At 42.7% G+C, this 23,080-nt stretch overlaps 1 protein-coding gene across 1 annotated transcript in view; it reads left to right on the forward strand.

Moving 5' to 3' along the window:
- LOC121275766 (calcium and integrin-binding family member 3-like) overlaps window positions 1-23,080 on the forward strand; it is a 42,131-nt gene that overhangs the window by 18,769 nt on the left and 282 nt on the right. Inside the window, exons 4-6 of the mRNA XM_041183374.1 lie at window positions 1,215-1,326; window positions 2,080-2,227; window positions 17,655-17,850. Of these exons, the coding sequence (XP_041039308.1) occupies window positions 1,215-1,326; window positions 2,080-2,227; window positions 17,655-17,850 (456 nt within the window). The remainder of the gene's footprint in view (window positions 1-1,214; window positions 1,327-2,079; window positions 2,228-17,654; window positions 17,851-23,080) is intronic.

Raw genomic sequence — 23,080 nt, forward strand, 5'->3', positions numbered from 1 at the left:
TAGAGAGGGATACGTTGGCGTGGAGGGTATGAGTGATCATGGTGGGTGTGTGAGGGTATGAGGTAGCATGACTTGGCATGGGTGGGGCATATGGAGTATTTGGAGGGTTAGGGGTGAGGGATAGAGGGCTGTTTTTGATTTTATTGATTTTTTTCGCAGTTGCGATAAAACCCCAGATCACCAAGGTGGGCCTTTTAAATAGCCCAACTCCGCACCAAGCAGCCCCTGTGACTTTCTCCACATTTCTGGGGTTGGCGGGTCTGACTCATGTTAACACCCGCCCTCCTGGAATGAAAATCTGAATATCCGGGGCACTTTCTCCCAAGTCGGCTTTGCGTAATTGGGAATTTTCCTTAATTGGGTAATTGGGAAAATTCAGCCCTTTGAGTATATTCAATGCTGGGATAGGCAGTTTTCAGTCTCTGAGAATCAAAGGGTATGGAGAGCAGATGAGCAAGTGAAGTTGAAGCAGAAGATCAGCTATGATTGTATTGAATGATGGTGCAGTTCAAAGCACTGTATAGTCTAACATGTTCCTATTTCTTGTGTTCTTATGTTTCTTTCCTTTTTCTTGTTAAAGACAGGTGTAAAGATTTAGTAAATACTAATTGTCTATTCTCAATTTCAGTTTTTTATGATAATTTTAAATTCTAAACTACAAATACACTCACCTATAAGTTTTGCAATCTTTGGACATCCCCATTGTGCTGGAATCAATACTTATTACATGGTCTCCTAAACTGTCTTATTATTTTGCAGAATCTGAGCCCTGTGTAATTCATTAACTCTTTTTAATCTTTCCATCCTCTTATAATCTTCTAGCTCTTAGACCCAAGTTTGATGTCCTGACATAGCTTATTTTCTCTTGTACTTTTTCTAACTTTGCTAGTGTTCTAAACTTCACCTTGGATTCAGCTTTATAAAAACCTGTCTTGAGTTGGTTGGAATGAATTTTGATAGTAGTCTCGCCAACGTTATGCTTCCCATATTCTAAATGCAGATTTTTCCAATCATTGTGTTCCAATTAATCTTTTTGAAACCTTTTGCATTCTCTGAAGCTTATAGTATTGAATATAATTTGTTCTCAATTCAGCCGAATAACTAGTGTTAACCTCTTCATTTGTCATTATTTACAACATATTAGTGTGGGGGAAATTAATCCATTTGGTTTTGCCACTGATTGCTGTTTCCTTCTGCCTTTTGTTTTCTTTCAGGTTGTATCACAGATATCATGCATTGGCACCACAGATTGTTCCACATCATTTCAATGATAGTGCAGATATCAAACTACCTTTGGACCTCATCAGTGAGATGCCAGAGCTGAAGGTACCAGTGAGAGATTAGATGGCAAAAGTCTTCATCTCTCCTTATTGAGACATTTGATACCTTGTTGAGATTGCCTCACAGTAATATAATTGTCACAGTTTTAAAGCCCTCCCATCAAATCCAAAAGCCTAGTAGCTAAAATGTTGTATGGGGGTTTATGCCATATTGCAGATGTGATTTTGCCCTTACTGCTGGGCAGGATGGAGGCTGCCAACCAGGCAATTAAAATGGGAAATTTATAGTTCAATGGCATGATCAGCAGTGTGTCATGATTTAAACTCAAGAATTAGGAGGCCCAGATGTTGAAACCAGCAATAAAAAGCTGCAGAAACCAGCATCAGGCAAGAGGAGGCTCAGTCAAATGTTTTTTGTTTACATATTTCTTAAAAGGTCCTTGTCCAAGAGGATCATTGCTGTATTTTTTTTAAGGAAACTATTTCCTCGACTTCTGAAGAGGGAAAATAATGCTGGGCTATATCCCAGGGAATTGGCTGTCTCCTGATAACTTATTGAAATGGCTATATTTATGTGAGAGAATAAATGAGTGTCACCAGGATATTTGACCATGAGAGCAGGAGGGGGATCTTAGCCAAGGTCTTGTCTGCTATCCAACCATAATTTCCAGTAAAGCTCACAAGGGCAACAACAACAAAAAACATTACCATTGTACATTCTTTCAGGACATGCATTGATTTCTGATCTATCCGTAAATATGCTTGAACGTCTGGGAGGCTGACTTCTTTCTTTTTCTAGGAAAATCCATTTCACCAAAAGATTCTTCAAGTATTTTCTGTGGATGAGCAGGAGCACATGACATTTAATGACTTTCTAAATATGTTCTCTATATTAAGTGATCTGACACCTCACCATTTAAAGGCATTCTACGCATTTAAAATTTATGGTAAGCGTTCAAGTGGTGACTTAACTGTGATAACAGAATGGATAGAAATCTTTTGCAAATGAAATAAAGTATTTCCTTTTCCTATTAATTGAAGATATGTTCATTGATCAATCTATTGATGGTTATTGGGTATCCAAATTGAATTATAGGGTTGCATGGGGAAGCGAGTTTTGCCTGCTAGAGGTTTCTTTATACCAGAACCCTCAAATAACAAGTACCATTGAAAATTAGTGATCCACCAGCCTCGTAACTCATACCTGTGGCACAGCTTAAGAAGACTCAGTTGGAACACAGTTCTTCACCAACAATAGCTCCTTAGCCCCTTTTTGTACACTTATCCTGTTTTAGATACCATAACAATAGAGAATTTTAAATAAATGCAGTGCCTTAACATTGACCCTGATGTTGTTAGAAACGCATTGGGCTGGATTTTATGGCCCCCTGCCAGGCATGTTTTTGGCGGGGTTGGGGGGGTTGCCATGTAAAATATGACAGGTGGCTAGTCTACCACCTTCCCACCCCTCCCTGATCTAGTACCGATAATGCATAGGTGGGTATGTGCCAAAATCAGCAGGCTGCCCACCATAAAAAAAATATTCATGGGCAATTGAGCTTGGTAATAAAGCAATCGGCCTGAACTGTATGCCGCTCACACCATAATACGGTTGGCGAGTGGGCAAAAGAGTGAGACTAGGGAGGCCATTTTTCAAATAGCTTCAATGAAAAGGCAGGATGGAAGGGTTGAGGGCACATCTTTTGGGGGGGGGGGGTACTCTATGCACATTGGGCACCTCCCCCCACTTTGTGCTTCCCCACCTGGCCTCCAAAGCATGCCCCTCACCCCTCTCTAGGGTCCCCGATCCCTTCCTGTCCTAAAAGCCTGGGACTTAGTTCGGGTCCTCCAGGATTCATTTCTCTCTTCTTCCTGGACCTACTTCCAATCCTAGCAGTGCCCACAGCTGAGATCTCGTGCTGCTGGGATTGCTAGAGCTGGAAGTCAAACTGAGGGTGGGACTTCTTCCCATGGAGGGGCAGAAGTTGCATTCTCAGGTGGTTAAGGCTACCTGCAGTGTTATTGCTGGAGGGCAGCCTTTGTTGATCGATTGCTTTAGAACTGACTTTTGTAATGGGGCGGGGGCGGGGAGGTGCAGCGGGGAAATGCAAGCAATACGGATCCTCTTGTATAATTCAATCCAAGATAATGTGGGGATTTGTGCTGGGTTGCAATATTTGGTATTCCATGACCTAAAATGTTCTCCAACATCTCTGGCTCAGTAGTTGGTAGTTAATTCTGTGACTGAATTGCTTTGTTGGTGGGTTAGAGCTCCAGCTGTTGACAGTGTTTAGGAGAAAGGTTTGGAGCCAGAAGTATGTAAAGATCAGCTGCTGGCATTTTGCGTTAGCTTTATCGATTTGAAAACTTACAGAAACAGCTTCAGTTCTTTACTATCAACATAAAAATTTACCCTGTTAGTTATCAACTTAAAACATTTCAATACATCAGGCATTAAGACACTGATATAACTGGAGCCTGGGTTTAGTCAGTTTGGAGGGTGTACAGAGTTTGGGATGGAAAACCTGGAATTTCTATTTCAGAGAAAAAGCAGGAGTAGGTCATTCAGCCTTTTGAGATTGCTCAACCACTCAATAAGACCTTGACTGATCTACCTCAAGTCCATTTTTCTACCCTTTTCTTGATCCCCTTAGCATCTAGAAATCTATCAGTCTCTGAATTGCATATACTTAATGAGTAAGCATACATAGTTCTCAAGATAATTCCAAAGGTTTACTATCCAGTGGGTCAAGAAATTGTTCCTCATCTCAGTACTAAAGGCTGACCCCTTATTCTGAGATGTGACTCCTAGTTCTAAATGTCTGTCAAGAGAAACATGCTCCCAGAATCGACCCTGTCAGGTCCCTTAAGAAATTTATGGGCAGAATCTTTGGCTCGGTGAGCAGGGGCCCGCTCATTGAGGCGTAAAATGACGCCCGGTGACATCGGGCGTGCGTCCCGACATCATGGCGCATCATTCCGATTTTTAGTTCGGTGGATGCACACCCGAGTTGTCTGCGTGCCCGCCAAACTGTCAAAGGCCTATTAAGGCCAGTTAATTATCAATTAAATCAATAAACTGAGCTGCCTATCCAACTTTAAGGTTGGCGGGCAGGCGAAGAGCCCTTCGCATTTTTCATGGAACCTCATCCACGGGCGGGATGAGGTTTCGTGAAGGTTTTTAAAGTTTTCTAAAAATTTTTAATAAAATTAATAGACATGTCCCAGCTCCCATGACAGTTTCACATGAGGGGAAATGCCTTAAAATGTTTTTTTTCCTTTATTAAATTTTTTTGCACTTAAACTAATCTCCCTGAGGCAGCTCTGTGCCTCAGGGAGACTTCTGTGCTCTTTCACGCGCATGTGCGAAAGAGCACAGGCCCCGACACAGGCAACCCACCCGGCCCGCACAGGGAGTGCACAGCACTTCCAGGTGCGTGTCACACTGGGTGAGCCTTAATTGGCCCGCCCACATAAAATGGCGGCACACAGCTGATCGTGGGTGGCGATCGGCTGTGCACACACCGCGCCTGCTCTCGCCCAAGTCCCCTAACGGGGAGAAAATTTTCCTCTATAAGTTTCAATGAGATGATCTCTCGTCAATACTTTATTCACTTTCCTTGTCGTCTTCCCCACCTTACAGAATCACAGAATTGTTAGAGCATGGAATGAGGCCATTCAGCCCATTGTGTCTGCACAGGTTGTCTGAATGAGCAACTCACCTAGTGCCATCCCCCTGCCTTCTCCCCATAATCCTGCACATTCTTCCTTTTCAGATAACAGTCTAATTGTCTTCTGAATGCCTCAATTGAACCTGCCTCCATCACACTCTCAGGTGGGCATTCTAGACCCTAACCACTCGCTGCATGAAAAAGACTTGCCTCATGTCACCGTTTCTTCTTTTGCCAATTACTTTAAATTTGTGCCTTCTCTTTCTCGACCCTTTCACGAGAGGGAACAGTTTCTCCCTCTCTATTCTGTCCTGGCCCCTCATGAGTTTGAATACTTCTATTAAATCTCTTCTCAGCCTTCTCTTCTCCAAGGAAAACAATGTCAACTTCTCCAATGTATCTTCATAACTGAAGTTCCTTATCCCTGGAACCAGTCTCCTGAATCTTTTCCTCACTCTCTCCAATGCCTTCACACCCTTCCTAAAGTGCAGCACCCTGAACTGGACGCAATATTCAAGTTGAGGCCAAACTAGTATCTTATGAAAGTTCACCATAACCTCCATGCTCTTGTAGTCTATGTCCCAATTAATAATTCCTAGCATACTGTATATTTTTTTAACCGCACTCTCAGCCTGCCCTGTCACCTTCAATGACTTATGAACAGGTCCCTCTGCTCCTGCACCCCCTTTACAGTTGTATCCTTTATTTTATATTGTCTCTCCATTTTCTTTCTATCAAAATGAATCACTTCACATTTCTTCACATTGGACTTCATCTGCCACTTGTCCACCCATTCAACCAACTTGCCTATGTCCTCTTGAATTTCTACACCTGCCCCCACAAAACTTTCTAAAGTTGATCTTGATGGGACAGTTTATTTGGTGATAATAGTTTCATGTCTGGCAAGGAAACATTGTGCATTTTCTCATTAACCCTTTCCAATCCAGCAATTTAACTAAAACATAATATACTGAAACTATTGGAATGTATTGATTTTTTTTAGAAAATTGGCAGAGTACTTAGTACCTTGGTATTGTAAGTCTGGGTACTAGATTCTAGTGTAACCCAACCATTTCCAGGTTAATTTAAGTTATATTAATTGTAATAAGCTAACAAAGTCAAAATGCCATTTTGTCCTAACACTGAGTTAAGAAGCCATTTTGATGTTGTTAACCTTTTACAACAAACTAACTCAAAATAGTATTATGACGTAGTTACTGACTAGTAACAGGTGATTTAATTAGAAGGAAGTACCTCAATTTCTCTGGTAATTGAAGGATAAGTAATTAATTATCAGTAGTTAATTAGAAGTCACTTTATGTTATTTCTGAATTTCTCCATTAGCTTTTCTTATCAGAAAATTAAAGGGCTGGAACAGCTGGGAAAGAAATGGGATAAGCCTTGGACTCTCTGCTTATCAGGAGCACACACTGTCCTTGATTGCTGAGTCTGTCTTAATGAATGGGACTCCTGTAAAGACATCAAGATAACAGAGATTAAAGGAAGGCATTGGGGAGGCAATGGCGCTATGGTATAATCGCTGGACTAGTAAACCAGAGATCCAAGTTCAAACCCACCAAGGCAGATGGTGGAATTTAAATTCAATAAAAATCTGGAATTCAAAGTCTAATGATGACCATGAAACCATTGTCGATTGTTGTAAAAACCCTTCTGGTTCATTAATGACCTTTAGGGAAGGAAATCCTTACCTGGTCTGGCCTGCATGAGATTCCAGACCCACAACAATGTGGGAAAAAGGAATTAAACTGGCCTGACCACCTGACATCGACCACAATGGCAAATTCAGCCCTGTCAACCCTGCAAAGTCCTCCTTACTAACATTTGGGGACTAGTGCCAAAATTGGGAGAGCTGTTTCACAGACTAGTCAAGCAACAGCCTGACATACTGTACAGATAATGTCTCAGGCACCACCAACACCATCCCTGCTGGTGGGACAGGACATACACAACAAAGGTGGCAGCACAACGGTATACAGTCAGGAGGGAGTTGTCCTGGGAATCCTCAACATTGACTCTGGATCCCATGAAGCCTCATGGCATCAGGCCAAACATGGGCAAGGAAACCTCCTGCTGATTACCATGTATCACCCTCCCTCAGCTGATGAATCAGTGCTACTCCATGTTGAACACCACCTAGAGGAAGTGCTAAGGGTGCAGAATGTACTCTGGGTGAGGGACTTCAATATCCATCACCAAGAGTGGCTTGGCAGCAACACTACTGACCGAGCTGGTTGTGTCCTAAAGGACATAGCTGCTAGACTGGATCTGCAGTTGGTAAGGGCACCAACAAGAGGGAAAAACTCACTTGAACTCATCCTCACCAACCAGTCTGGTGCAGATTGATTTGTCCATGACAGTATCAGTAGGAGTGACCACCACTAAGTCCTGTCTTCACACTGAGGATACCCTCCACCATGTTGTGTGGCACCACCACCGTGCTAAATGGGATAGATTGCAAACAGATCTAGCAACTCATGACTGGGCATCCATGAGGCGCTGTGGGCCATCAGCAGCAGCAGAATTGTACTTGAACACAATCTGTAACCTCATGGCCTGGCAAATCCCTCAATCTACCATTACCATCAAGCTGGGGGATCAACCATGGTTCAATGAAGTGTGCAGGAGGGCAAGCCAGGAGCAGCACCAGACACACCTAAAAATAAGGTGTCAACCTGGTGAAGGTACTCAGTGTTACTTGCACGCCAAGCAACAAGTGATAGACAGAGCTAAGCAATCCCATGACCAATGGATCAGATCTAAGCTCTGCAGTCCTGTCACATCCAGTCATGAGTGGTGGTGGACAGTTAAACAACTCACCGGAGGATGCGGCTTGACAAATATCCCCATCCTCAATGATGGGGGAGCCCAGCACATCAGTATAAAAGATAAGGCTGAAGCATTTGCTACAATCTTCAACCAGAAGATTGCAAAGTTTGCAGATGACACAAAACTTGGGAGAATTGTAAACTGTGAGGAGGACAGTGTAGAACTTCAAAAGGACATTGACACATTGGTGGAGTGGGCAGATAGGTGGCAGATAAAGCTCAATGTGGAGAAGTGTGAGGTGATACACTTTGGTACAATGAACATGGAGAGACAGTATAAAATAAAGGATACTATTCTAAACGGTGTGCATGAGCAGAGAGACTGTACATAAGGCATTAAGGGTGGCAGGACAGGTAGAGAGAGCAGTTTCTAAAGCATACGGTTTTCTAGGCTTCATTAATGAGGGCGTAGAGTATAAGAGCAGGGGGGTTATAATGAACTTTTATAAGACACTGGTTAGACCTCAGCTGGAGTATTGTGTACAGTTCTGGGCACCACACTATAAGAAGGATGTGAAAGCATTGGAGAGAGTGCAGAAGAGGTTTATAAGAATGGTTCCAGGGATGAGACACTTCAGTTATGAGGAAAGATTGAAGAAGTTGGGATTGTTTTCCTTGGAAAGGTGAAGGCTAAGAGAAGACTTGATAGAATTTTTCAAAATCATGAGGGGTCCGGACAGAATAGATAGGGAGAAACTGTTCCCACTCATAAGCAGATCGAGAACCAGAGGACACAGTTTTAAAGTGTTTTGTAAAAGAAACAAATGTGAGGTGAGAAAAAACTTTTTCACACAGCGAGTAGCTAGGGCTTGGAATACATTGCCTGGGAGTGTGGTGGAGGCAGGTTTGATTGAGGCATTCAAGAGGGCATTAGATGATTATTTAAGTAGAAACAATGTGCAGAGCTGTTGGGAAAAGGCAGGAGATTGGCACTAAGTTAAAATGCTCAGAGAGCCAGTGCAGACACGATGGACCAGATGGCCTCATTCTCCACCGTAACAATTCTGTGATTCTGTGAGATGGTTTTGGTTGTTGGAAGTCAGTCATCTCTGCTCCAGGACACCACTGCAGGACCATAAGACCATAAGACGTAGGAACAGAATAAGCCATTTGGCCCATTGAGTCTCTTCCGCCAATCAGTGAGATCATGGCTGATCTGATAATTCTCAACTCCACTTTCTTGCCCTTTCCCCATAACCCTTGATTCCCCTCACTGATTAAAAATGTCTATCTCAGTCTTGAATATATTTAACAACCCAGCTTCTATAGCCCTCTGCAGTCAAAGAATTCCACAGATTCACTACCCTCTGAGAGAAGAAATTCCTGCTCATCTCTGTTTTACATGGGCGAACCCGTACGCTGTGATTACGTCCTCTGGTCCTAGACTCTCCCACAAGGGGAAGCAACCTCTCAGCATCTACCCTGTCAAGCCCCCTAAGAATCTTAGATGTTTATGTAAGGTCGTCTCTCATTCTTCTGAACTCCAATGAGTACAGGCCCAATCTACTCAACCTCTCCTCATAAGAAAATGCCTCCATACCTGAAACCAACCTGGTAAACCTTCTCTGGACTGCCTCCAATGCCTGTATATTTTTCCTTAGATAAGGAGATCAAAACTGTTCACAGTATTCTAGGTGTGGTCTAACTAGTGCCTTGTTTAGTTTTAGCAAGCCTTCCCTGTTTTTATATTCCATTCCCTTTGAAATAAAGGCCAACATTCCACTTGCATTCCTTATTACCTGTTGAATTTGTATGTTAGCTTTTTGGGATTCATGCACAAGGACCCCCAAATCCCTCTGTGCTGCAGCCTTCTGCAGTCTTTCTTTATTTAGATAATATTCAGCTCCTCCATTCTTCCTGCCATAACCTCACATTTTCCCACATTATATTCCATCTGCCAAGTTTTTGCCCACTTGCGTAAACTGTCCATATCCCTCTGTACGTTGTTTGTGTCATCCTCACCACTTGCCTTCCTACCTATTTTTGTATCATCTCTCTCTTCCTTTTCATATATTTAAAGAAGCTCTTACTGTCGTGTTTATATTACTTGCTAATTTACCCTCAAAGTTTATTTTCTCCCTCTTTATTATTATTTTGGTCACCTTTTGTTGGTTTTTAAAACTTTCCCAATCCTCTGGCTTACTTATCTTTGCCACATTGTATGTTTTTTCTTTAAATTTATTACTATCCTTGACTTCCTTGGTTAACCATGGTTGGTTTATCCCCTTCCTTGAACCCTTCTTCTTCACTGGCATATATCTTTGTTGTGAGTCATGAACTATTTTCTTAAACGTCTGCCATTGTTCATCAGTTTTTTGTTCTGCTAATATCCTATCCCAGTCCACTCCAGCCAATTCTGCCCTCATTCCTTTGTAATTACCTTTATTTAAGTTTAGATTAAGTTTAAGGAGCGCTTCAGGGTAGTGTTCTGGGCCCACCCATCTTCAGCTGCTTCATCAATGTCTTTGCTTCCATCATAAAGTCAGAAGTGGGGATGTTTGCTGATGATTGCAGAATGTTCAACACCATTCAAGACTCCTCAGATGATGGAGCAGTCCATGTCCAAATGCATCAAGACCTGGACAATATTCAGGCGTGGGCTGACAAGTGGCAAGTAGCATTCATGTCCAACACAAGTGCCAGGCAATGACCATTTCCACCAAGAGAGAATCTAACCATGGCCCCTTGATGCTCAATGGCATTACCATCACTGAATCCCCCAATATCAACATCCTGGGGGTTACCATTGATCAGAAACTGAACCGAACTAGCCATATAAATACTGTGGCTACAAAAGCAGGTCAGAGGCTAGGAATGATGCGATGAATAACACACCTCCTGACTCCCCAAAGCCTGTCCACCAGCTATAAGGCGCAAGTCAGGAGTGTGATGGAATACTCCCCCTTGCCTGGATGAGTGCAGCTCCCACAACACTCAAGAAGCTTGACACCATCCAGGACATAGCAGCCTGCTTGATTGACACAACATCCACAAACATTCACTCCTTCCATCACAAAAGCAGCAGTGTGTTCCATTTACAAGATGTACTGCAGGGATTCACCAAAGCTCCTTAGACAGCACCTTCCAAACCCATGACCACTCCCATCTAGAAGGACAAGGGCAGCAGATAGATGGGAACATCGCCACCTGGAAGTTCCCTTCCAAGCCACTCACCATCCTGCCTTGGAGATATATCACCATTCCTTCACTGTTGCTGGGTCAAAATCCTGGAACTCCCTCCCTAACAGCACTGTGGGTGTGCCCACACCACATGGATTGCAGCGGTTCAAGCAGGAAGCTCACCACCACCTTCTCAAGGGCAATTAGGGATGGGCAATAAAAGCTGGCCTAGCCAGCAAAGCCCAGATCCCGTGAATCAATATTAAAAAAATTGTCTTAAGTTTAAGATATTGTGTGAAATTAGTTAGAACCAATGGAGTCAACTCCTATGATATTAATGACAAATTATAGACCAATTAGCCATATCCAACAACTTGGCTAAGGTGGGTTTACAACATCTTTTGAGTATAAAAAAAGGGGTTGTGGGAACCATCTTTGTGTACACCAAATGTGAAAGAACCGGTCTAGATCTTCATGGATAGTTGAGTATCCCATCAGCGCGAAGGTTGTTTCCAATTAACTTCAGGGCAGATGAGTAGTTAGTACTGGGACTGGTTCAGTGACAGACTCACTACCAGTAGAAATTCCAGGAAGGTGTAGTGCTTCTCGGAGATAGAGTGTGTTTCTCTGTCAGCGTGATGAGTTCAAGTTGTTGTTCACTTCTCTTGGATTGATCACCCACTTGAAAGCGTGGTGTTGGTAGAGTTTTATTGATAAGTAAACTTGACCTGTATTCTGCCTCTGTTACTTAGTTTATAAGTTTCTATAGTTTGCGTATAATCAAAAACTTCAATACTATTTACTGATGTAGTTTTCTGAGTCTTTGCCTTATGGTTATATCTCTGTGAATTCAAAAGGGCAATTTAGGCTCCAGTATTAGGCAGTGCACAGCTTAGTTGGAACAATCTGAAATAACAAAGACCCCCTTTTATATGTGTAACAGTGTGGGACAAATCCATCATTAGAGCATTCCTTGAAGCAGGATATTTAAAGAAATGACCGTTAACCTAAAAATGGTTGAGTTACACTAAAACCTAATACCCAAGCTTACTTACATCTCCCAGGGCTGAGGGTGAAATATATTAACAATATATTGATCCCTCACTGCTTATTTGATCTCTTTCTTTTTTTTACTTTTGAGGATGAGAATTTGTCTCCAACTCAAATCAACTGTTTGCAATTTTCTACTAAGGACACTCAAGTAACGCAGGATGACAATAATGACAACTATGTTTATCAACTGTACTAACAGGAAAATAGTTGAAATAGCCCTGAGCAAATGATGTTTATTTACATTAATAATTTTCTGCCACCAGCGTATTTTCTCATCTCCAAATTCTTTAATCCCTTTTTCTTGTCTCTCATTATCCTGTTGCATCCTAACGACATGTCTTTATGAAGCTTCAGTCCTTTTAATGATATTCTTTACAGTTGAGGATAATGAGGTATACAATGGGGTGACCTAGCTGAATTATGGCCTTCAATGCTTGTTCTTGCATTCCGAAGTTAACTTGCAGTTCAGTGACATTGTGAGTAGGTATTGAGAATAACCTATTATTCCCACTTTGAGTTATTTGAGTGGATTTCAAACAAAAGCTGATTTTATCCCATGTTTCTTGAGTCTATTGTATCAGCCATTAATACTCCTATGATAGACTCCCTTGCCTTTGTATCGGTACTGATTTTTAATTTCATCCCATCTTTGAAGGCTCATTTTATAAGTTGGTGAATTGTGATCTAGGGTAAACCCACAAGCTGGTTTTCCAGGATTCCTAACATCACATAAAAACTCAATTTTTTTCTGTGCAACATTCAAGATTTGGACTACTCCAAGTGTACCCTCGACGAATTAGTGCTTGGGTGCAAAATGTGTGATACATGAATTCTGTCGTCCCAGACGGCCAATAAATTCTACCCTATAAACTTCCCATTCAGGGTCATCAGGTATTATGGTTTCCTGATAGTTTTTTCTATTTCCCCTTACTAAATAGGATAACCTATGCTATCGGCTTTTTACTACATGACCTTTCCCTCTAAACCATATCTTAAGCACAGCGTCATTGACATAAGTTGGAATGTGGTTGTTTTCTATGTCTTCTAGTATTGTTTCCAGTTGATCTAGCATATAACTCCCATAGACAGCACATGTGATAGTCTTAGCCATTTCTCTCTTGGCCCCATGTTTTTCCCAAATTATACTGTTTACAAAGTTTCTAACTTGTTTGTAAAGGACTATTTCATCTTTAATGGTTAAGAACATAAGAACATAAGAAATAGGAGCAGGAGGAGACCATTCGGCCCTTTGAGCCTGCTCCGCCATTCAATCGGATCATGGCTGATCTTCTTGTGTTTCAATTTCCACATTCCCATCTAACCATGATAACCTTTGATTCCCTTACCTAACAAGAATCCATCTACCTCTGCCTTAAAAATATTCAATGACCCTGTCTCCACCATCTTATGGGGCAGAGAATTCCAAAGTCGCACAAGCCTCTGAGAGAAAACATTTCTCCTCATCTCTGTCCTAAAAGGATGACCACTGATTTTAAAACAGTGCCTCCCTCACCCACAAGAGGAAACATCCTTTCAACATCCACCTCGTCAAGGCCGTTCGGGATCTTGTATACTTCAATCAAGTCACCCCTCACTCTTCTGAACTCCAGTGGAAATAAGCCCAGTCTGTCTAGGCTTTCCTCATAAGACAACCCACTCATTCCAGGTATCAAACTAGTAAACCCTCTTTTGAACTGTCTCCAATGTATTTACATCCTTAAACATTCAGCAGCTGTATCGCTGGGTGGGATCAAACCACCAACCTTTTGGTTAACAGCCAAACACGCTACCGATTGCACCAGAGAGACAGCTGTTAGTTGCTGTCAGTGCTAAATGGCCCTGTGTTCCCATGAGTCTCCCTATCAATGCCTGATATGGAAAAATGCCTATGGTTCTGTGAGGAGTTGATTTTATAGCCATGAGGCACAAAGGTAACATGTTAGCCCACTGAGTGGGGTGATCAGCACATAACTTTTTTGAACGTTGTTTTTAAAGTCCTGTTTCTGCTTTTCACTACTCCAGAAGACCACAGGCAATGACTGATGTGAAATTTGTGTGTGTAATCCCCAATATTTTTTGCATTTGGGTAAAAATTTCTCCTGTAAAACGTGAGCCCTGGTCACTTTCCAATAGCAATAGTACTCCCTACCTACACCATTAAACTTAACAATACAGTACTGACATTTACTAAAAAACAAAGTTTGATTCTATAAATGTAGATTTGAAACTTTTTTTTAAACCATCCTGTGATGTTCATGCCAGGACCTCACCAATAGCTGAGACTTCAGATTCACTTCTGGGCGTTTGTTGAACTTAAGGGTTGGATTCAGTGGAGCACATCAGTGCAGTCATGGAAGCTGGGAGAATTGGGTGAGAGCACCCACATCGGATTCCTGATGTTGGGAAATCTGTCTCCAATTAAGTTGGGAGCAGGATGGGCCAGATGTGGGAACCCCACTCAGCAGTGGCAAGAAGGCAATTAGGCTCATTAACGAGTCCGCTGGAATCTAGTGGTGGCTCAGGGGCTCTCCTGAACATAAACGGCTTTCTTCCCGAAGACTGCCTCACAAACCGTGTTGGGTTTTACTGCAAATGTAGAGTAAATTTCTAAAATGTGAATCAATTTACTTAAGAACCAATTAAAATATACAAACAAAAACAGAACATTTGTTCCTTCCAATTATCGCAGGTAGGATGCTGAACTGCTAATGTGCAAGTTCCACTGGATTTAGATACTCTCGTGGCTGCTGAATAAAAAGTTAACACATTTTTCAACAAACAGGAACCCATGTGATAATATAATTACACCTGCTACTTGGTTAGTATACAAACTTTGTAAAGGCCATGAACAAGAAGGCTAAGGGTTTCAGAATTCTTGATTAGGTATTTGAAATTTTAGCAAAGCTTATAAGGAACCTACTTAAGTGATCTGCAAGAGGCCAATTTTAGAATCTTAGAGCTGGAGATGATGCTGGTTATGGTGTTCTCGCCCACTGATGGGAGAACTGGTGGGAAACCCGTGTAGCTTCAGTCGGGGAGGCCTGGTCAAAATAAGTGTCTGTTAGGCACTTAACTAGCCAGTGTCAGGCCTTACCTGGGGTTTAGGACCCCGGCGGCAAAAATCCTGCCCCCTGAGAACTGTCGGCCAATTGGGAATTGATGGCTTTCCTTTGCCCGCAGCACCACCTGGAGTGGTGGCTGCTGCAGGTAGTGCTCCAGGATCTTCACTAGGGATCATCTTTGGATCTTCGTTGGACCCCTGGCATCAGGCAAGTGAGCGCAGGATGGGGTTGTGGGACAGATGATGGCTTTCAGTGGCCCTTGCTGGTAGGCTGCTGGCAAACCTGACAAGAAAGCTATGCAACTCCTTTTTAATCCCTGAGCGACCAATAAATTGTGGTCGGCTCAGGGATAATGGGTGTAAATTGGTCCATTAATAAGCCTAAGTGACATCTTGCCGCTAGTGGACGAGTTTTTCCATTGGTCCCTTCCCACCTCAGACTTAATTGCGGGAGGTTTTCCCATTGTTGGGAGACAGACGCTCGGGCTCTCCTGCGATTAAGTAGGCCTAATCACAATGTTTACCACCTCGGCGAACTGGATTAAATTGTGTCCATAGAATCACAGGCCAGGATTTTCAGTTCAACACATCCGAGCGCGAAATAGCACGCGATGGTGTCAGGCGAGTATCCTGATGTCATCGCGCACTAGCATGACATTTTGGTCGGCGGGCGCACGAGAGAGTCGGCAGCGCGTCTGCTGACAATTAAGAGGCCTATTAAGGTCCTTAAGCAGCTAATTAATCAGAATTTTTCTCTGCCCATTGAACCTTACAGTTAACAGGTGGGCGAATAGGCCAGATGGCCTTTGCATTTTTAGCGAAACCTCATCCACAGGCAGGATGAGGTTTCCAATAATGAATTTTAAAAATAATAAGAATGTTTTAAACTCGGCTTTAACATCTCCCTCTTCATGTGACTGAGTCACATGAATATTTATATTAAATGTGGATTCTTCATTTCTCATTTTAAAATTCTTCAGCTCCCTGAGGCAGCTCTGTGCTTTCAGTACACATTCCCTCCGTACATGCACAAACTTCAGAACTCTCTCCCCCACCCCTGCAGCGCTGAGGCTGTCAGTGCGTGTTTCATGCTGGCTAGCTGTTAATTGGCCAGCCAGCGTGAAATCGCAGTCGGAGCCCGATCACAGGCAGTGGACTGTTTCACGGCCGCTCCTGTGCAAGCCCGCCACACCTGCCAAACGAGGTGGAAATCCTGTCCACAAAATAGTGATAGCACAGAAGGAGGCCATTCGGCCCATCAAGTCCATGCCTGTTCTCTGCAACAGCAATTTAGCTAGTCCCACCCCCTCCAGCCCTTTCCCCCTAACCCTGCAAATTTTCTCTTTGAGGTGCTTATTCAATTCTCCTGTAAACATCATGATTGAATCTGCATCCACCACCTTCTCAGGCAGTGCGTTCCAGGTTCTAATTCATTCAGTGTGTAAAGATGATTTTTGTCACGCTAGCTTTCTTTCACTAATCACCTTAAATCTGAGTTGTTTGATTCTTGACTCTTCTGCCATGAGGAACAGTTTCTTTCTATTTATTCTGTTTAATGTCCTCATGATTTTTTGAACACCTCTATCAAATCTATCCCAAGTTTCTCTTCTCTAAGGAGAACAAACCCACCTTCTCCAATCTACCCGCTTAACTGAAGTCCTTCATCCATGTAAGCATTACTTAAATCATTTCTGCACCCCCTCTAAAACCTTCACACCTTTCCTAAACTGCAGTGCCCAGAGTTTAACACATCACTCCAGCTGTGGCCTAACCAGCAATTTATAAACGTTTATAACTTTCCTGCTTTTGTACTTTATATTACTACTTTAGGCTCCAGGCAAGAGCTGGAAAATGGGATTAGAGTAGATAGGGCCTTGATAACTGGTGTGGACACGATGGGCTGAAGGGCCTTTTTTCTGTGCTGTAAACTCTATGACACTACGGCACCATATGAAGCCAAAGATCTTGTACGCTTTTTACAGCTTTCTCAACTTGTCCTGCTACCTTCAAAGATTTGTGTATGTGCACAAGTCTCTGTTCCACACCCCCTTTAAAAACCTACCATTTAGTTTACATCACCTGTCCTCATTCTTCCCAGCAAAATGCATCACTTCATATGCCTCTGCATCAAATTTTATCTACCATGTCTTTCATCTTTAATCCCCAGTCTTCCTTCCAGCCATTCTTATTCTTTATTTTATCATCACTACTACGGCCATTTCTTCTCAGGGATTTATTCCTTGAAGCTTCAGGTATGCCATTTCAGATGTCTTATCATATCCCTGTATCTCCAATCTTCATCACTTGTCATACCATCTCCTGCTCTTAACTCATTCCATATTGCAAAGCATAGTAATTCTTAACCTTACTCAATTTCTTCTTCCTTCCACAATCCACAGGCCTTAACACCAGCATTTATTTTGCTTAGCAGGTACTTAAATTCACTTCATCCTCTCTCCTGCTTGTTTCAGCCTTGTTGGAGTTCTGCTATTACCACTTCGGTTCCTCAATAAGTAAAAATAAAACTGTTCAAATTTTTAAAAAATTTGTAAGAAACAAATTATATGTCCTATTGCAGAATTCCATAAAAAAATACATATTGTCACTGCATCTTATTTTGCAGACTTCAACAGTGATAACTTCATTTGCCAATCTGACCTGGAGGTGATGCTCAGTAAGCTTACAGGTGATGAACTGTCACATGAAGAAGTTCAACTGGTGTGCAACAAAGTCATGGAGGAGGGAGACTTAGATGATGATGGGAAGCTTTCTTTAGCTGACTTTGAGTACATGATCACTCGTGCTCCAGATTTTATGAGGTAAATTTAAGGCAGCTTATTTTCTGTTATGTTTTTTCTTTTGCTCATCTCATGAAGTTACTGAATCATGCAGAACATAGCATGTAGTGCTAGTGGTTGTCTAGTCAAGTGTCTATTCAAGAGACCAGTCCCCAAGTTTGAGCTTTTCTAGAGAGTTTGGGTGACATCATGAATCATACTGTGGGGAAAGTTGATGGTTTTACTGCCTGGTTGATGCTGAGGTAACTGATCTCAGCAGGGCGTCTAGTTGGGGTGTTTTTAAAAAATTGTTCATAGGACGTGGGCATTGCCAGCCAGGCCAGCATTTATTACCCATCCCTAGTTGCCCCCTAGTCCATAGGGCATTGCTGTGGGTCAGGAGTCACATGTAGGCCATGCCAGATAAGGACATTAGTGAACCAGATGGGTTTTCACAACAATTAACAATGGTTTCATGGTCATCACTAAACTTTTAATTCCAGATTTTTTATGAATTTAAATTCTGCTGTGGCAGGATTTGAACCTGGGTCCCCAGAGCATTACCCTAGGTCTCTGGATTAACTAGCCCGGTGACAATACCACTACACCACCACCTCCCCCAATTGCAATTGTGAGAGGAATATAAGTCTTAAGCCACAATCCGATGGCACCAGCAAAAAATGTACTTTCAAGGGCATCAGCCAAGATAAGAACAGCCTTCGCTGTGTTCCTTCAACTCGCTTTCAAGTTGTATATAATGGTCATTTGAGTGATGTAACAGAAGATGCGGAGTACCTGTGGACCATTACCTCAGCAAGGAGGCTTAATGAAACAGAGGATGAGAAGAAAATTCCTGTGCAAAAAAAAAACAAGGCAGCTAGGCAACTGGGGTAGGTCTTGTGGCCCAGTGGATCATGTCCCTACCTCTGAGCCAGAACCTGATGGCCCAGGAAGGTGTGTTCACACTGTGGCCAAATAGCATGGTTGTCAATCTGCAAATCCTCCCAGCTTGCAGGCAGCAAGAACGGGAGAGATTCCATGTCGGCCATGCTTGATGCAGTGTGGTGCCCCAAAAGCTATCAACTCTGGCTTCAGGCTAGTGACCTCTTCCAGGAAAAACAAATTACACAAAACTGATGGAAGCACATGCTTTGTCTGCCTCATGTTTGTACATACAGGAGATGAGAAAATATGCTGGTGGCAGAAAATTGTTAATGTAAGTAAACATCATTTGCTCAGGACTATTTCAACTATTTTCCTGTTAGTACAACTGATAACCAGAGTTGTCATTATTTTCATCCTTTGTTACTTAAGCGTCCTTAGTAGAAGATTACAAACAGTTGATTTGAGTTGGAGACAAATTCTCATGCCTCAAAAGTAAAAAAAAGAGATCAAATAAGCAGTGAGGGATCAATATATTAATATATTTCACCCTCAGCCCTGGGAGATGTAAGTAAGCTTGCGTGCTAGGTTTCAGTGTAACTCAACTATTTTCAGATTAATGGTCATTTCTTTAAATATCCTGCTTCAATGAATGCTCTAATGATGGATTTGTCCCACACTGTTACACATATAAAAAAGGGGTCTTTGTTATTTCAGATTGTTCCAATTAAGCTGTGCACTGCCTAACACTGGAGCCTAAATTGCCCTATTAAACTGATTGAATTCACAAAGATATAACCATCAGGCAAAGACTCAGACACTACATCAGCAAATAGTTGATTTAGTTTAATTGATTTCATTTAAAAGATTATCAGCAAATAGTATTGAAGTTTATTGATTAGAAGCAAACTATAGAAACTTATAAACTAACAGAGGCAGAATATAGGTCAAGTTTATTTATCAATAAAACTCTACCAACACTACGCTTTCAAGTGGGTGATCAATCCAAGAGAAGTGGACAACAACTTGAACTCATCATGCTGACAGAGAAACACACTCTACCTCCGAGAAGCACTACACCTTCCTGGAATTTCTACTGGCAGTGAGTCTGTCACTGAACCAGTACCAGTACTAACTATCATCTGCCCTGAAGTTAATTGGAAACAACCTTCGCACTGATGGGATACTCAACTATCCATGAAAATCTAGACCGGTTCTTCCACACTTGGTGTACACAAAGATGGTTCCCACAACCCCTTTTTTTAAATACTCAAAAGATGTTGTAAGCCCATCTTAGCCAAATTGTTGGATATGGCTAATTGGTCTATAATTTGTCAATAATATGATGAGTTAACTCCATTGGTTCTAACTAATTATCTGTCTTAAACTTGACAATTTTTTTAATATTGATTCACGGGATCTGGGCTTTGCTGGCTAGGCCAGCATTTATTGCCCAACCTTAATTGCTCTTGAGAAGGTGGTGGTGAGCTGCCTGCTTGAACCGCTGCAGTCCATGTGGTGTGGGCACACCCACAGTGCTGTTAGGGAGGGAGTTCCAGGATTTTGACCCAGCAACAATGAAGGAATGGTGATATATCTCCAAGGCAGGATGATGAGTGGCTTGGAAGGGAACTTCCAGGTGGTGGTATTCCTATCTATCTACTGCCGTTGTCCTTCTAGGTGGTAGTGGTCATGGATTTGGAAGGAGCTGTCTAAGGAGCTTTGGTGAATTTCTGCAGTGCATCTTGTAGATGGTACACACTGCTGCCACTGTGCATCAGTGGTGGAAGGAGTGAATGTTTGTGGATGTTGTGTCAATTAAGCGGGTTGTTTTGCCCTGGATGGTGTTAAGCTTCTTGAGTGTTGTGCAAGCTGCTCTCATCCAGGCAAGGGGGAGTATTCCATCACACTCCTGACTTGTGCCTTATAGCTGGTGGACAGGCTTTGGGGAGTCAGGAGGTGCGTTACTCATCGCATCATTCCTGGCCTCTGACCTGCTTTTGTAGCCACAGTATTTAAATGGCTAGTCCAGTTCAGTTTCTCATCAATGTTAACCCCCAGGATGTTGATAGTGGGGGATTCAATGATGGTAATGCCCATTGAACATTAAGGGGCGATAGCTGGATTCTCTCTTGTTGGAGATAGTCGTTGCCTGACACTCGTGTGGAGTGAATGTTATTTGCCACTTGTCAGCCGAAGCTTGGATATTGTCCAGGTCTTGCTGCATTTGGACATGGACTGCTTCAGTATCTGAGGGGTTGTGAATGGTGCTGAACATTGTGCAATCATCAGCGAACACTCCCACTCCTGGCCTTATAAAGGAAGGAAAGTGCGCATTTTGTATTTGTGGTGATTGGTCAATGAAGAAGAATGGGAAACCTGGACTCCGTGTTCTTCAGCACTGTGCTCTGTTGTACCTAATTATAGCATCCAATTCCCACTCCTCTTTTGGACAAGGTCAGATAACCTCAGCACAGACCTGGATAAATCTTTTTGGTCCATAGGACTGTAAAATCCACTTGATCTACTTATCGTGGATGCTACTGTCCATGACAGTATTGGTAGGAGTGACCACCGCATGGGTGCTGGTGGAGGTGATGTTCCATCTGCACATTGAGGGTATTCTCCATTGTGTGCCACTGCTGCTTTGGTATTTAGGATACTTTTAGAACAGATCTAGCAACTCAAAGTTGGGCATTCATGAGGCACTGTGAGCCATCAGCAGCAGCAGAATTGTATACAACCACAACCTGTAACCTCATGGCCCAGCATCTCCCGCACTCTACCATTGCCATCAAGCTGGGCGATCACGCTGGTTCAATGAAGAATGCAAGAGGGCATGCCAAGAACAGCACCAGGCATACCTAAAAGTTAGGTGTCAGCCTGGTGAAGCAACAACACGGGACTACTTGCATGCCAAACAGCGGAAGCAGCCTGCGATAGACAGAACTAAGTAATCCCACAACCAACTGATCCCCAAGTGATCCAATCGAAACTCTGCAGTCCTGCCACATTCAGTTTTGAATGGTGGTTTACAGATGCCAATCTTCAGCCAATTCAATTCACTCCACTTGTTATCAAGCCAAGGCTGAAGGCGCTGGATGCTGTAAAGGATATAGGCCCTGACAATATTCCACCTATAGTGTTGAAGATTTGAGCTCCAGAACTAGCCATATCCCTAGCCAAGTTATTCCAGTACAGCTACAACACTGGCATTTACGCAGCAGTGTGGAAAATTGCCCAGGTGTGACCTGTCCATAAAAAGCAGGGCAAATCCACCCCGCCCAATTGCCCTACAGTCTACTCTCGGTCAGTAGCAAAGTGAAGGAAGGTGTCGTCAACAGTGCTATCAAGCAGCATATACACAGCAATAATCTACTCACTGACACTCAGTTTAGGTTCCACCAGAACCATTCAGCTCCTGACCTCATTACGGTCTTGGTCCAAAAATGGACAAAAGAACTGAACTCCAGAGGTGAGGTGAGAGTGACTGTCCTTGACATCAAGGCCACATTTGACTGAGTGTGGTATCAAGGAGCCCTAGCAAAACTGGAGTCAATGGGAATCAGGGGAAAAATCTCCATTGGCTGGAGTCATACCTAGCACCAAGGAAAATGGTTGTGGTTGTTGGAGGTCAATCATCTCACTCCTGAGAGACAATCCTGCAGGAGTTCCTCAGAATTGTATCCTCGGCCCAACCATCTTCAGCTGCTCCATCAATGACCTTCCCTCCATCATAAGGTCAGGAATAGGGATGTTCAGTGATGATTGCACAATGTTCAGAACCATTTGTGACTCCTCAGATACTGAAACAGTCCATGTCCTTATGCACCTACAGAAACTGACAACATTCAGGCTTGCACTGATAAGTGGCAAGTAATATTTACTCAGGAACATATGGATTAGGAATAGGAGTAGGCCATACAAGTGGCAGACAATAACCATCTCCAACACGAGAGAATCTAATCATATTCCTTTGACATTTAATGGCATTACCATCACTGTATCCCCACTAACAACATCCTGGGAGTTATCATTGACCAAAAACTGAACTAGACTAACCATATAAATACCGTGGCTACAAGAGCAGATCAGAGGCTAGGAATCCAGTGGTGAGTAACTCACCTCCTGACTTCCCAAAGCCTATTCACCATGTACAAGGCACAAGTCAGGAGTGTGATGGAATACTCTCCACTTGCCTAGGTGAGTGCAGCTCCAACAGCACTCAAGAAGCTGAACACCATTCAAAACAAAGCAACCTGCTTGATTGGCACCCCATCCACCACCTTAAATATTTACTCCCTTCACCATCGAGGCACAGCAGCAGCAGTGTGTACCATCTAAAAGATAACAGTTACTGTGAACCACCTAAGGCATAAGGCATCTGACT

Source organism: Carcharodon carcharias, chromosome 1 (genome assembly GCF_017639515.1).
Source record: "Carcharodon carcharias isolate sCarCar2 chromosome 1, sCarCar2.pri, whole genome shotgun sequence".
Lineage (NCBI taxonomy): Eukaryota > Metazoa > Chordata > Chondrichthyes > Lamniformes > Lamnidae > Carcharodon > Carcharodon carcharias.